At 46.7% G+C, this 13,696-nt stretch overlaps 1 protein-coding gene across 3 annotated transcripts in view; it reads left to right on the top strand.

The window, feature by feature from the left end:
- bicd1a (bicaudal D homolog 1a) overlaps positions 1–13,696 on the top strand; it is a 44,353-nt gene continuing 30,657 nt past the window's right edge. For 2 of the 3 annotated variants that reach the window (XM_054733505.2, XM_015965463.3), the window contains exon 1: positions 1–313. In XM_054733505.2, coding sequence (XP_054589480.2) covers positions 98–313 — 216 coding nt within the window. In that variant the 5' untranslated portion in view covers positions 1–97. The remainder of the gene's footprint in view (positions 314–13,696) is intronic. The other variant, XM_015965464.3, reaches the window with a different exon arrangement.

The raw sequence follows: 13,696 nt of genomic DNA, 5'->3' as shown, positions 1-13,696 counted from the left end.
CACTGGTTCTGTCTCCGCCCGAGACGAGTGACCGGGGAGGACCGCAGACCTGCAGGAGGTCCAGATCCAAAAGCCTGCGAGAAAGGGGGGGGAGGCGATGGCTGCCGGTGCGGGGCGCGGGGAATCGGTGGATCAGTACCGGGCCGACGTCGAGAGGCTCACGCACGAGCTGGCCGAAGCCAACCGGGAGAAGATCCGGGCTGCGGAGTGCGGTCTGGCAGTCCTGGAGGAGAACCAGGCGCTGAAGCAGAAGTATGCAGAGCTAGAAACGGACCAGGAGACTCTCCGGAAGGAGCTGGAGCAGTTACAGGAGGTAGGAGTTGGTCTCCTTATCCCAGCGACTTCAGACAGTGAGAGGATGGAAGCGCAGTGCGGCCAGCTGCGACCTCTCTTGGCAGGCTGGCTGCGGGTGAAGCGGTGCGGCATCCAGGGAGGAGCAGGCAGGAAGCGGTGTCAGCTGGAAGGGGGTAACGCTCTGATACCACAATAATGCATTATATCATATAATGGGTTAGGGTTAATTACATAATTTATATATAGAAAAATATCAACTTTATCTGGGAAATAAATGACATTTTATGTGCTGTTCTGTGCAACTCCTCACCTCAAGAGGCTGTTTCTATTTAGAAGACTTGTACATTTTAGGAAATCCTTAATGTTACGTATTATTTATTAAAAAATAAAAATAAAACAGTTTGGATCTTCATATTTGTGCAAATATAAATAAGGATGCAAGGCCAAAACGCTTATTTTATTTATTTCCGAGAAACGGTCACGTTTGGTGTGTTTACACTGGAGAAAAGTGCTGCGGGAGTCATCCTGACTAATGAATGCTGGGTGTGCTTATTGCTACATTCACTCATTATGGCGACATGGATCTGTTTATAGTAACAAGATGCTGATGCTGACAACGCCTCACAGTTCAAGGTTATGCAGAGCCAAAAAGCCATTGAGGCTCCATCTGAGACCCGTCAGTGTTTACGGACAAGCATCAGTGTTGCTGTGAAGGGTTGTTCAAATAAATGGAAATTTGTGTTTGGCTGAATATTTCTGCTGTTCTGTTGACGCACATATGCAATCATGGAGAGTCTGATTAGTCGTCTTCATATTAGCTTGTAAGGTTCATGCATGTTTTATTCCAAGTTTCCTGCATTTGCTTGTTGATCTAACGGATGCTTACTGCCGTTGATGTCCACACCCAGTTTGCACAAAGGACTAAAGCACGTAGAGTTGTGAGAGGTGTCCAGACACAGAGAGGAAACTGTGGGTGTTGTAACCAAAATCATTGCAATATTTAAAAAATAGTCAATATGTTTTTATGCAGCTCAAATGAATATTTATTTGGAGCTAAAACAGAAGATTGCACAATAGTTTTGTTTTTGTTTTCAGGCTGAATTTAAAATGTTTGTGCCTGTGTTAATCACACTCACATGTGCTTGTGCTGCACTTATTCTAATTTATTGAATAATATTAGCAGACCTACTTGTCCAATAATGATCTTCGTTAAGTCTGTTCACTAATCTTTCATCTAAGGAACTGGATTCCTCCTGGGTCCATGTGGCCCAGACGTTTATGTTCAATCCCTTTTTTAAAGTGTTGTTGGAAACTTTGCATCCTAAACAGTATTTAAAACCCCAAAACTAACAACACGAGGCCATGATTTCAACTGTTCTATGCAACTATGATAGCCATACAGTAAATGACTATTTTCATACGTCATCTGATTCTCACGTGGATCTGTTTTCATGCTTATTTTTGAGTTTTGGTCTTGGTTTGCAGTGAAGAGAGACTCGAGTTAGAGGCTGTCAAGATGAGACAAAACAACAAAAAGTCCCTGGCTTTGGTGACTGTAAAGAGACACAATGGTCTTCACCACACAGGGACTTTTATGTCCGTCAGTCATCGTTCACTCACAGAAAACATGTTTTTGCTTTTCATCCCTTTCATATCTGACTTGAGCTTCAGCCTCTTGTCTGTCCTCTGCTCAGATCTGTGTCCGCCGGCCGGCCTGTCTGAGTGCCTGTCACATATTTCCATGGATTTGAGAGCGGATGCCCGAGCAAACCTTCCACTATAATAGCATCATTTCAGCTCTCCCTGCACTCTGGAGAGGTGCCTCATCCAAACTGAAGATGGGAAATGGAATGACCTTTGGGATGGGAGGGAATATCACGTCTCATAATGCAGGAGAGCTGTTCTTTGTTTCAAAAAGACTTCATCTTTTAGCAACCACGCAGTGTGACATCATAGTTGCAGGTGTAAACTAGTTACCTTAGCGTTCATGCTGCTGCTGTGTGTGCTACTGGTTCTGTTTCTGTCCAGATGCCAGACGGTGGGGCCGAGACACATCTGAGTGACTCAGCTGCTTTATGAAACAGGTTCTATGAGTTATGTGAGGCACGCCAACAAAACCATTCAATCCTAGTCCGTGCAAATGTTGTTTATCTTTTTGTTGCCTGCAGGGCCCCAGCTGAAAACAGAAAGCTCAAATGGTGCTTTTGTATTGTTGATTCTCCTCTTCACTCCCATCTCTTTTGCTCTCGGCTTTATGGCCAAATCATGCTCTCATTTCTTGCATCCCAGCATGTGCGCACTGTGTGTGTCTGGATAGCTGCCTAAGCAGAGACAGAAACACCCCATCCCCCTGGTCCGGGCTGGTTATCGCTGTCTCCAGGCAGATCAACCTCTCCCTGGACAGAGTAGGATGCTGCTGGAGGCGGTTGGAACAAGTTTCGTGGTCTGAGCTGCATCTTAAAAGCGTTCCAGCCTTTAAAGGAAAACAGTTTCTCTCTAGAGCTCATGTTTGGTTTCTTTTTTTAAAGCTGTCATAGTGCGTGTTTTCAGTTCTTTTCAATATGAAGTTCTCATGCAAACAGACGTTCGATGTTTCTGACAGCTGAAGCAAAGGACGTCACTTCAGTTGGAGCGCTCCAAAACCGTGAGAACAAACGACAAATGACCGAAGGACTGAAGATGTTTATGTGAAATTGCTCATTGAAAAAACTCAGATGTGGTGCTTTAAGGTCGTTTTGTAAATAGGACACCTGATTAACACATTAAGAGTAGACGCCTAGCTATTTTTACCCACGTCTGATTAAAGGACACTTTATGTGTGTCTGGGAACCCCGGTGGGTTGAGGCCATCACAGGGAGGCTGTAAATCAGTTTGCTGTCACTAGGGAGAAAGAACCCATTACAGGTTGTTTCTTCTCTCCTCCTCCGTCTCCTTTCAGCTCCTCTTGTGTTGCAGGTGGGGTTGGAAGGAGAACCATAAACATGGAGAAGCTGAATCGATGCATCATCTTTTTTCCTCTAAACCTTCACCTCACCATCTCCGGTTACCTCGCTCCCTCTTTTTCCTCCTCCCCTCTGATCCCCCTGCAGTGAAGTGGTAATCATGCATTGATTTCTGCTCTGCTTGGTGATCAAGTATCATGTCAGAGCTGAGCTGCTCTCTATTGTGGATGATGCAGCTCACACTGTACATGTTGATGCAAAGACATCTGACAGAAGTGAATGCCTTCACAGTGAATTAATAATAATAATAATGCATTGAACTTATGTAGCGCTTTTCAAGACACCCAAAGACGCTTTCACACACTGCCAGTGATGGTAAGCTACTTGTTCTGTTCTGGTCCTGCTGGACCTGACTGCAGCCTTTGACACTGTTGACCATCACCTGCTACTGGAGAGGCTGAGAGACTGGGTAGGCCTATCAGGATCTGCTCTGGAGTGGTTCTCCTCTTATCTCTCTGAGCGCTCCTTCTCTGTGGCCGTCTCCAAGTTTAGGTCCTTCACCACCTCTCTTACCCATGGTGTCCCACAAGGTTCTGTGCTGGGGCCTCTGCTCTTCCTCCTCTATCTGCTTCCTCTTCAGCACATCCTGAGCTCCTTCAAAGGAATCTCCCACCATCTTTATGCAGATGACATCCAACTGTACATCTCCTTTAAGCCCCATGAGATGTCTAAGCTGCAGCTGTTACACACCTGCTTAGACTCTATCAGAACCTGGATGGTGGGAGCTTTCTTCAGCTGAATGAAGATAAGACTGAGATCCTCATCTGTGCCCCAGACAAGCTGGTTCCCAAAGTCAGAGACTCTCTTGGTCAGCTTGCTTCTCACACCAAACCCTCTGTCAGGAATCTTGGCGTGACCTTTGACCCAGCTCTCACCCTGGATTCTCATGTCAGTTCTCTTGTTGGCTCTTCCTTCTTCCATCTCAGGAACGTTGCTAAGCTGAGTCCCATTCTGTCCCGCTCTGAACGTGAGACAGTTCTCCACACCTTCATCTCCTCCCACTTAGACTACTGTAACTCTCTTTTCACGTGTCTGAGCAGAACCTCCCTGAACCGTCTACAGGTGGTTCAGAACGCCTGTGCTCGGCTTCTGACCAAGTCCTCCAAACACACCCACATCACCCCGCTTCTCCTCCAGCTTCACTGGCTGCCAGTCAACTTCAGGGTTCATTTCAAGATCCTGGTTCTGGTCTATAGGGCCTTACATGGACAAGCACCATCTTACATTGGTGATCTTCTTAGTCCCTACACCCCCAGCAGGTCCCTGAGGTCCAGTGACCAAAGCCTACTGGTTGTGCAGCACCAGGCTAAAGGTCAAAGGTGACAGATCATCTGCTGCTGTGGCCCCCAGACTCTGGACCTCTCTCCCCCTGAGCCTGAGATCAGTGGACTCAGTGGTCTCCTTTAAAAAGCAGCTGAAGACTCACTTGTTCAAGCTGGCTTTTGTATGACCTTCTTCACCTCTCTCTCTTTATTCTGCTCTCCCCACCTATTCCACCTTCCTCAGGATCCACTGGTTTCCCTCTTTCCTGTTCACTCTCTCTCTTTCTTAACATTTTTTCTTTTAAATCGCAATTGCCTATTTTTGCTCATTTTAAATATATTTTTTAAACATTTTCTAAATGCTTTTTTATATTTTTACATTTATTTATTATTTTTTGTTTTTATTTTTGTGAAGCGCCTCGTGATTTTTTTCTTGAGAGGCGCTATAGAAATGATATTTTCTTCTTCTTCTTCTACTTGTAGCCACAGCCGCCCTGGGGAGGTCTGACAGAGGCGAGGCTGCCATTTGGCGCTGTCGGCCCCTCTGACCACCACTAACACAGGCAAGTTGGGTGAAGTGTTTTGCCCAAGGACACAACAGCAGGATACCCCTGGCAGGGGCTGGAATCGAACTCATGACCCTCCGATCATGAGGCAACCCGCTCTACCACCTGAGCTGCTGCTGCCCCTAATTGACCAAAATGTAATACAATGAAAAATGTTTATTTTTGTCTTTTTGTTCACATGAAACCACACAAAGCAGAAAATGACCTAAGTGTGTGCAGAAACTCCTCACATCTACCAAAGTCTGCCTTTTTTAAGCAACATTTTGCTGCAGTGAACTACAGCAGGAGCAGGACTCCCGGCCTGCAGGGTGCCGTATTGATTAGTGGTCTACTTTAGCTGTGTGTGCTGCAAACTCTGAAAGCAAAGCAAAAATTCAACCTGTCTTCCTGTTGGGAACACTTCATTTTTTACCCATAATTCAAAGATTGTTCATTTGTATTTAAGTGGCCTGTGCAACTCCCGCAGTTTCATTTTGGCATGAATCAAATGTAGTTTTATGTTTTTTTTAATGAGAACGGAAAACTGTACGCTGTTGGGTTTGTCTAGACAGAGCAGTGTGATTTCTGCTACTGTTCGGTGTCATTTCCTCCTCATCACCTCCTCGTGCCAGAGAGGAGAAGGCCTTCAGAGGCTGCAGTAACTCAGGAGGCAGAGCAGGCTGTCCAGGACTCAGAGTGTTATAGGATCAATCCCAGCCCCCGGCAGAGAATGCTGCCATTGTGTCCTTGAGCAAGACACTTTGCCCACCTTGTTGTTGGTGGTCAGATGGACCAGTGGTGCCAGTGCTCGGCAGCCTCACCTCAGAGCACGCCAGGGCAGCTGTGGCTACACTGTGGCTCATCATCACCAGAGTGTGAATGTGTGTGTGCATGAGTGAATGACTGATTGTGTTGTAAAGCACCTTGGGGGGTCTAATGTATGTAAGAGCATGCGTAAGCGTTGAATCAGACACAGAGGTGCACATAATGAAAGTTTATTGATGTTGCAATACTGGTATCACTGTCATCAATATCACTAATGATTCCAACTGCTGTCCAACACAAACTAAATGTTTTACAATCAGAAAGAACCGTATTTATCTAAATGTCTAAATGATAATAGTGTGTGCCCTAGGTCGATGTCATAGGTGGGCATTAAAATATTCACATAAACTTCATTTTACATAAATAATAAACTTTTGTATAAGTGTATTAACACCAAACAATTGCAAGCTTCTCATTTTTGTATTTTTAAATATTACAAAACTGCCCAAATATAAATTTTCATCCAGCAGCAGAATCAAAACTAGAAAACAAAGCAAGACAAGTGCAACAGGAGCATGAGGGTGATTCTGCATTACTGATGTCACCATATTAGTAGCTCGTCATGTTCATGAGGTTCTCACAAGTCCACGACAACTTTAATACTTCTCCCAGAGGCCCTCGGCGTCGATACCAAGACAGCGATTGCTTGCAGACTGACCTCTTTTGGAATCTACTTGCCTGGCCCGGCTGAGGAGAGACCTGCTGCAGAGACAGACGACAGAGTTATCTGTTACATCTGCCTAGAGCTTCCGGTTGCCTGCCTGGGTGTGTCCACTGGCACAAACATGGAGGCAGCATGCTGCCGCTGTCTGCCTTTTGCAGATCAGAGCCGATTATGTTGCTATACTTTTGCTCAGATTCCCCGGTGTAACTGTCTACTCTTCATTACTTTTACTACAAATGCCTATTGAAGGGAACAAAGGACTGCAGGAGGTGGAGAGAAAGGAGATATGTGGTGCTCATTAGACTGTGTGTGCTAGTTTTCTCATGCCACACATCCATGCCCTGATAAAATCCCTGAAAATTCATGTGAGCAGCAGTTTCCTTAGTCCTTGCTGAAGCTGAGTCTTTACAGAGGAAAATTATTACATTCAGGAGCTGGAAACCAGAACAGACTCTGGTGCTAGAACAGACTCTTGTGCTAGACCAGACTCTGGAGCTAGGAGAGACTGGTGCTAGAACAGACTCTGGTGCTAGAACAGACTATGGTGCTAGAAGAGACTCTGGTGCTAGACCAGACTCTGGAGCTAGGAGAGACTGGTGCTAGAACAGACTCTGGTGCTAGAACAGACTATGGTGCTAGAAGAGACTCTGGTGCTAGACCAGACTCTGGTGCTAGAAGAGACTCTGCTGTTAGAACAGACTCTGGTGCTAGAACAGACTGGTGCTAGAACATAATCTGGTACTAGAACACTCTGGTGCTAGAGCAGACTGGTGCTAGAACCGACTCTGGTGCTAGGAGAGACTCTGGTGCTAGAACAGACTCTGGTGCTAGAACAGACTCTGGCACTAGAACAGACTGGTGCTAGAACCGACTCTGGTGCTAGGAGAGACTCTGGTGCTAGAACAGACTCTGGTGCTAGAACAGACTCTGGTGCTATAAGAGACTGGTGCTAGAACAGACTCTGGTGCTAGAACAGACTCTGGTGCTAGAAGAGACTCTGGTGCTAAAAGAGACTCTGGTGCTAGAAGAGACTCTGGTGCTAAAAGAGACTCTGGTGCTAGAACAGACTCTGGTTCTAGAAGAGACTCTGGTGCTAGAACAGACTCTGGTGCTAGAACAGACTCTGGTGCTATAAGAGACTGGTGCTAGAACAGACTCTGGTGCTAGAACAGACTCTGGTGCTAGAAGAGACTGGTACTAGAACACTCTGGTGCTAAAAGAGACTCTGGTGCTAGAACAGACTCTGGTGCTAGAAGAGACTCTGGTGCTCAAATAGACTCTGGTGCTAGAACAGACTATGGTTGCTAGGAGAGACTCTGGTTGCTAGGAGAGACTCTGGTGCTAGAACAGACTCTGGTGCTAGAAGAGACTCTGGTGCTAGAAGAGACTCTGGTGCTAGAAGAGACTCTGGTGCTAGAAGAGACTCTGGTGCTAGAACAGACTCTTGTACTAGAACAGACTCTGGTGCTCAAATAGACTCTGGTGCTAGAACAGACTATGGTTGCTAGGAGAGACTCTGGTTGCTAGGAGAGACTCTGGTGCTAGAACAGACTCTGGTGCTAGACCAGACTCTGGTGCTAGAAGAGACTCTGGTGCTAAAAGAGACTCTGGTGCTAGAACAGACTCTGGAGCTAGGAGAGACTGGTGCTAGGAGAGACTCTGGTGCTAGAAGAGACTCTGCTGTTAGAATAGACTCTGGTGCTAGAACAGACTGGTGCTAGAACATAATCTGGTAGTAGAACACTCTGGTGCTAGAGCAGACTCTAGTGCTAGAACAGACTGGTGCTAGAACAGACTCTGGTACTAGAAGAGACTCTGCTGTTAGAACAGACTCTGGTGCTAGAACAGACTGGTGCTAGAACGTAATCTGGTACTAGAACACTCTGGTGCTAGAACAGACTCTGCTGCTAGAACAGACTCTGGCACTAGAACAGACTGGTGCTAGAACCGACTCTGGTGCTAGGAGAGACTCTGGTGCTAGAACAGACTCTGGTGCTAGAACAGACTGTGGTGCTAGAAGAGACTGGTGCTAGAACAGACTCTGGTGCTAGAAGAGACTGGTACTAGAACACTCTGGTGCTAGAAGAGACTCTGGTGCTAAAAGAGACTCTGGTGCTAGAACAGACTCTGGTGGTAGAAGAAACTCTGGTGCTAGGAGAGACTCTGGTGCTAGAAGAGACTCTGGTGTTAGAACAGACTCTGGTGCTAGAACAGACTGGTTCTAGAACAGACTCTGGTACTGGAACACTCTGGTTCTAGAGCAGACTCTAGTGCTAGAACAGACTGGTGCTAGAACCGACTCTGGTGCTAGGAGAGACTCTGGTGCTACAAGAGACTCTGGTGCTAGAACAGACTCTTGTGCTAGAACAGACCCTTGTGCTAGAAGAGACTGGTGCTAGAACACTCTGGTGCTAAAACAGACTCTGGTGCTAGAACAGACTCTGGTGCTAGAACAGACTGGTGCTAGAACAGACCCTTGTGCTAGAAGAGACTGGTGCTAGAACACTCTGGTGCTAAAACATACTCTGGTGCTAGAACAGACTCTGGTGCTAGAACAGACTGGTGCTAGAACAGACTCTGTTGCTAGAAGAGACTCTGGTGCTAGAACAGACTGGTGCTAGAACAGACTCTGTTGCTAGAACAGACTCTTTTTCTAGAACAGACTCTGGTGCTAGAACAGACTGGTGCTAGAACAGAGTCTGTTGCTAGAACAGACTCTTGCTAGAAGATACTCTGGTGCTAGAACAGACTGGTGCTAGAACAGACTCTGGTGCTAGAACAGACTCTGGAGCTAGAACAGACTCTGGTGCTAGGAGAGACACTGATGCTAGAACAGACTCTGGTGCTAGAAGAGACTCTGGTGTTAGAGCAGATTGGTGCTAGAACAGACTGGTACTAGAGCACTCTGGTGCTAGAACAGACTCTGGTGCTGGAAGAGACTCTGGTGCTAAAAGAGACTCTGGTGCTAGAACAGACTCTGGTGGTAGAAGAAACTCTGGTGCTAGGAGAGACTCTGGTGCTAGAAGAGACTCTGGTGTTAGAACAGACGCTGGTGCTAGAACAGACTGGTGCTAGAACAGACTCTGGTACTAGAACACTCAGGTGCTAGAGCAGACTCTAGTGCTAGAACAGACTCTGGTGCTAGAACAGACTGGTGCTAGAACAGACTTGTGCTTGAACCGACTCTGGTGCTAGGAGAGACTCTGGTGCTACAAGACACTCTGGTGCTAGAACAGACCCTGGTGCTAGAACAGACTCTGGTGCTGGAACACACTCTGGAGCTAGAACAGACACTGGTGCTAGGAGAGACACTGATGCTAGAACAGACTCTGGTGCTAGAAGAGACTCTGGTGTTAGAGCAGATTGGTACTAGAACAGACTCTGGTGCTAGAACAGACTCTGGTGCTAGAAGAGACTCTTGTGCTAGGAGAGACTCTGGTGCTAGAACAGACCCTGGTGCTAGAACAGACTCTGGTTCTAGAAGAGACTCTGGTGCTAGAACAGATTCTGGTGCTAGAAGAGACTCTGGTGCTAGGAGAGACTCTGGTGCTAGAACAGACTCTTGTGCTAGGAGAGACTCTTGTGCTAGGAGAGACTCTGGTGCTAGAACAGACTCTTGTGCTAGGAGAGACTCTGGTGCTAGAACAGACTCTGGTGCTAGAAGAGACTCTTGTGTTAGAACAGACCCTGGTGCTAGAAGAGACTCTTGTGCTAGAACAGACCCTGGTGCTAGAACAGACTCTGGTGCTAGAACAGACTCTGGTGCTAGGAGAGACTCTGGTGCTAGGAGAGACTCTGGTGCTAGAACAGACTCTGGTTCTAGAAGAGACTCTGGTGCTAGGAGAGACTCTGGTGCTAGAACAGACCCTGGTGCTAGAACAGACTCTGGTGCTAGAACAGACTCTGGTGCTAGAACAGACTCTGGTGCTAGGAGAGACTCTGGTGCTAGAACAGACTCTGGTGCTAGAAGAGACTCTGGTGCTAGGAGAGACTCTGGTGCTAGAACAGACTCTTGTGTTAGGAGAGACTCTTGTGCTAGGAGAGACTCTGGTGCTAGAACAGACTCTGGTGCTAGAAGAGACTCTTGTGTTAGAACAGACCCTGGTGCTAGAAGAGACTCTTGTGCTAGAACAGACCCTGGTGCTAGAACAGACTCTGGTGCTAGAACAGACTCTGGTGCTAGGAGAGAGTCTGGTGCTAGGAGAGACTCTGGTGCTAGAACAGACTCTGGTGCTAGAAGAGACTCTGGTGCTAGGAGAGACTCTGGTGCTAGAACAGACTCTTGTGCTAGGAGAGACTCTGGTGCTAGAACAGACTCTGGTGCTAGGAGAGACTCTGGTGCTTGGAGAGACTCTGGTGCTAGAACAGACTCTGGTGCTAGAAGAGACTCTTGTGCTAGAACAGACCCTGGTGCTAGAACAGACTCTGGTGCTAGAACAGACTCTAGTGCTAGAACAGACCCTGGTGCTAGAACAGACTCTGGTGTTAGGAGAGACTCTAGTGCTAGAACAGACCCTGGTGCTAGAACAGACTCTGGTGCTAGAACAGACTCTAGTGCTAGAACAGACCCTGGTGCTAGAACAGACTCTGGTGCTAGGAGAGACTCTAGTGCTAGAACAGACCCTGGTGCTAGAACAGACTCTAGTGCTAGAACAGACTCTGGTGCTAGAACAGACTCTGGTGCTAGAACAGACTCTAGTGCTAGAACAGACTCTGGTGCTAGAACAGACTCTAGTGCTAGAACAGACCCTGGTGCTCGAACAGACTCTGGTGCTAGGAGAGACTCTGGTGCTAGAACAGACCCTGGTACTAGAACAGACTCTAGTGCTAGAACAGACCCTGGTGCTAGAACAGACTCTGGTGCTAGAACAGACTGGTGCTAGAAGAGACTCTGGTGCTAGAACAGACTCTGGTGCTAGAACAGACCCTGGTGCTAGAACAGACTCTGGTGCTAGAACAGACTGGTGCTAGAACAGACTCTGGTGCTAGAACAGACTCTGGTGCTAGAACAGACTCTGGTGCTAGAACAGACTCTGGTGCTAGAACAGACTGGTGCTAGAACAGACTCTGGTGCTAGAACAGACTCTGGTGCTAGAACAGACTCTGGTGCTAGAACAGACCCTGGTGCTAGAACAGACTCTGGTGCTAGAACAGACTCTAGTGCTAGAACAGACCCTGGTGCTAGAACAGACTCTGGTGCTAGAACAGACTCTGGTGCTAGGAGAGACTCTGGTGCTAGAACAGACTCTGGTGCTAGAACAGACTCTGGTGCTAGAACAGACTGGTGCTAGAACAGACTCTGGTGCTAGAACAGACTCTGGTGCTAGAACAGACTCTGGTGCTAGAACAGACTGGTGCTAGAACAGACTCTGGTGCTAGAACAGACTCTGGTGCTAGAACAGACTCTGGTGCTAAAACAGACTCTGGTGCTAGAACAGACTCTGGTGCTAAAACAGACTCTGGTGCTAAAACAGACTCTGGTGCTAGAAGAGACTCTGGTGCTAAAAGAGACTCTGGTGCTAAAAGAGACTCTGGTGCTAGAACAGACTCTGGTGCTAGAACAGACTCTGGTGCTAGAAGAGACTCTGGTGCTAGAACAGACTCTGGTGCTAGAACAGACTGGTGCTAGAACAGACTCTGGTGCTAGAACAGACTCTGGTGCTAGAACAGACTCTGGTGCTAGAACAGACTCTGGTGCTAGAACAGACTGGTGCTAGAACAGACTCTGGTGCTAGAACAGACTCTGGTGCTAGAACAGACTCTGGTGCTAGAACAGACCCTGGTGCTAGAACAGACTCTGGTGCTAGAACAGACTCTGGTGCTAGGAGAGACTCTGGTGCTAGAACAGACTCTGGTGCTAGAACAGACTCTGGTGCTAGAACAGACTCTGGTGCTAGAAGAGACTCTGGTGCTAAAAGAGACTCTGGTGCTAAAAGAGACTCTGGTGCTAGAACAGACTCTGGTGCTAGAACAGACTCTGGTGCTAGAACAGACCCTGGTGCTAGAACAGACTCTGGTGCTAGAACAGACTCTGGTGCTAGAAGAGACTCTGGTGCTAAAAGAGACTCTGGTGCTAAAAGAGACTCTGGTGCTAGAACAGACTCTGGTGCTAGAACAGACTCTGGTGCTAGAACAGACCCTGGTGCTAGAACAGACTCTGGTGCTAGAACAGACTCTGGTGCTAGAAGAGACTCTGGTGCTAAAAGAGACTCTGGTGCTAGAACAGACTCTGGTGCTAGAACAGACTCTGGTGCTAGAACAGACTCTGGTGCTAGAAGAGACTCTGGTGCTAGAACAGACGGGTGCTAGAACAGAGATGTTACAAAGTGTTTACACTGATGTTTTAGACTAGTTATGCTATTCTTGCCACTTTATGTGGCCGATATTATTATTTAGTATAGTACAAATGATAAATGCTCTTGACTCAATAAATCAAAGATTTGCTTTACCTTATCGCAGCCATACTTTGTCACATGATTTCACTCCTGCATGCACAAACACTTGCAACCACAGACAAAAAAGTATCCAAGCTGAGCATCTCAGAAGTATTAAATGTCCTCAGATAGAAACATTGCATTACCAGCGATTCAAAAGATTCGGGTTAAATTACAGTTTCATTGATTTTAAACACATCAAAGCCACTAAAACTGAACCACAGTAAATGGCGTGTATCTCTATAGCTCCATCTTAGGGCTCTGCAACCCCCCAGGGGTCATCTACCCATTCACACACGTGGAATCAAACCTACAACCTTCTGATTACTGGACAACCCGCTCTACCTCCTGAGCAACTGCTGCCCTTAATAAAGGGATTTAATTCAGATTAGTTAAAGCAATGGTATGTGTTTCATCTTGGACAAACAAAATTAAATATACATTTTTAGAATAAGTAAATAACCAATATCTTATGTGCGTAAAATGCATCAATCTTTTTAATTGTTTCCTTGAAGCACAATTTGAAGGAAAATGTGTTCACTTATAGAACCATTTTCTATTTTCTAGGTTTAAAAATGTCTCAAATTCATTCTCTACTTTAATGAGATAGTGTGCTTTTTTCCTCCTGCCGTTCTCCATCTGTCTGTTTGCATTAATACGCTCACTGAAC

The sequence above is a fragment of the Nothobranchius furzeri genome, chromosome 4 (genome assembly GCF_043380555.1).
Source record: "Nothobranchius furzeri strain GRZ-AD chromosome 4, NfurGRZ-RIMD1, whole genome shotgun sequence".
NCBI lineage: Eukaryota > Metazoa > Chordata > Actinopteri > Cyprinodontiformes > Nothobranchiidae > Nothobranchius > Nothobranchius furzeri.
Note: the sequence above shows the minus strand (reverse complement) of the source record. Positions and strands in the feature narration are given on the sequence as shown.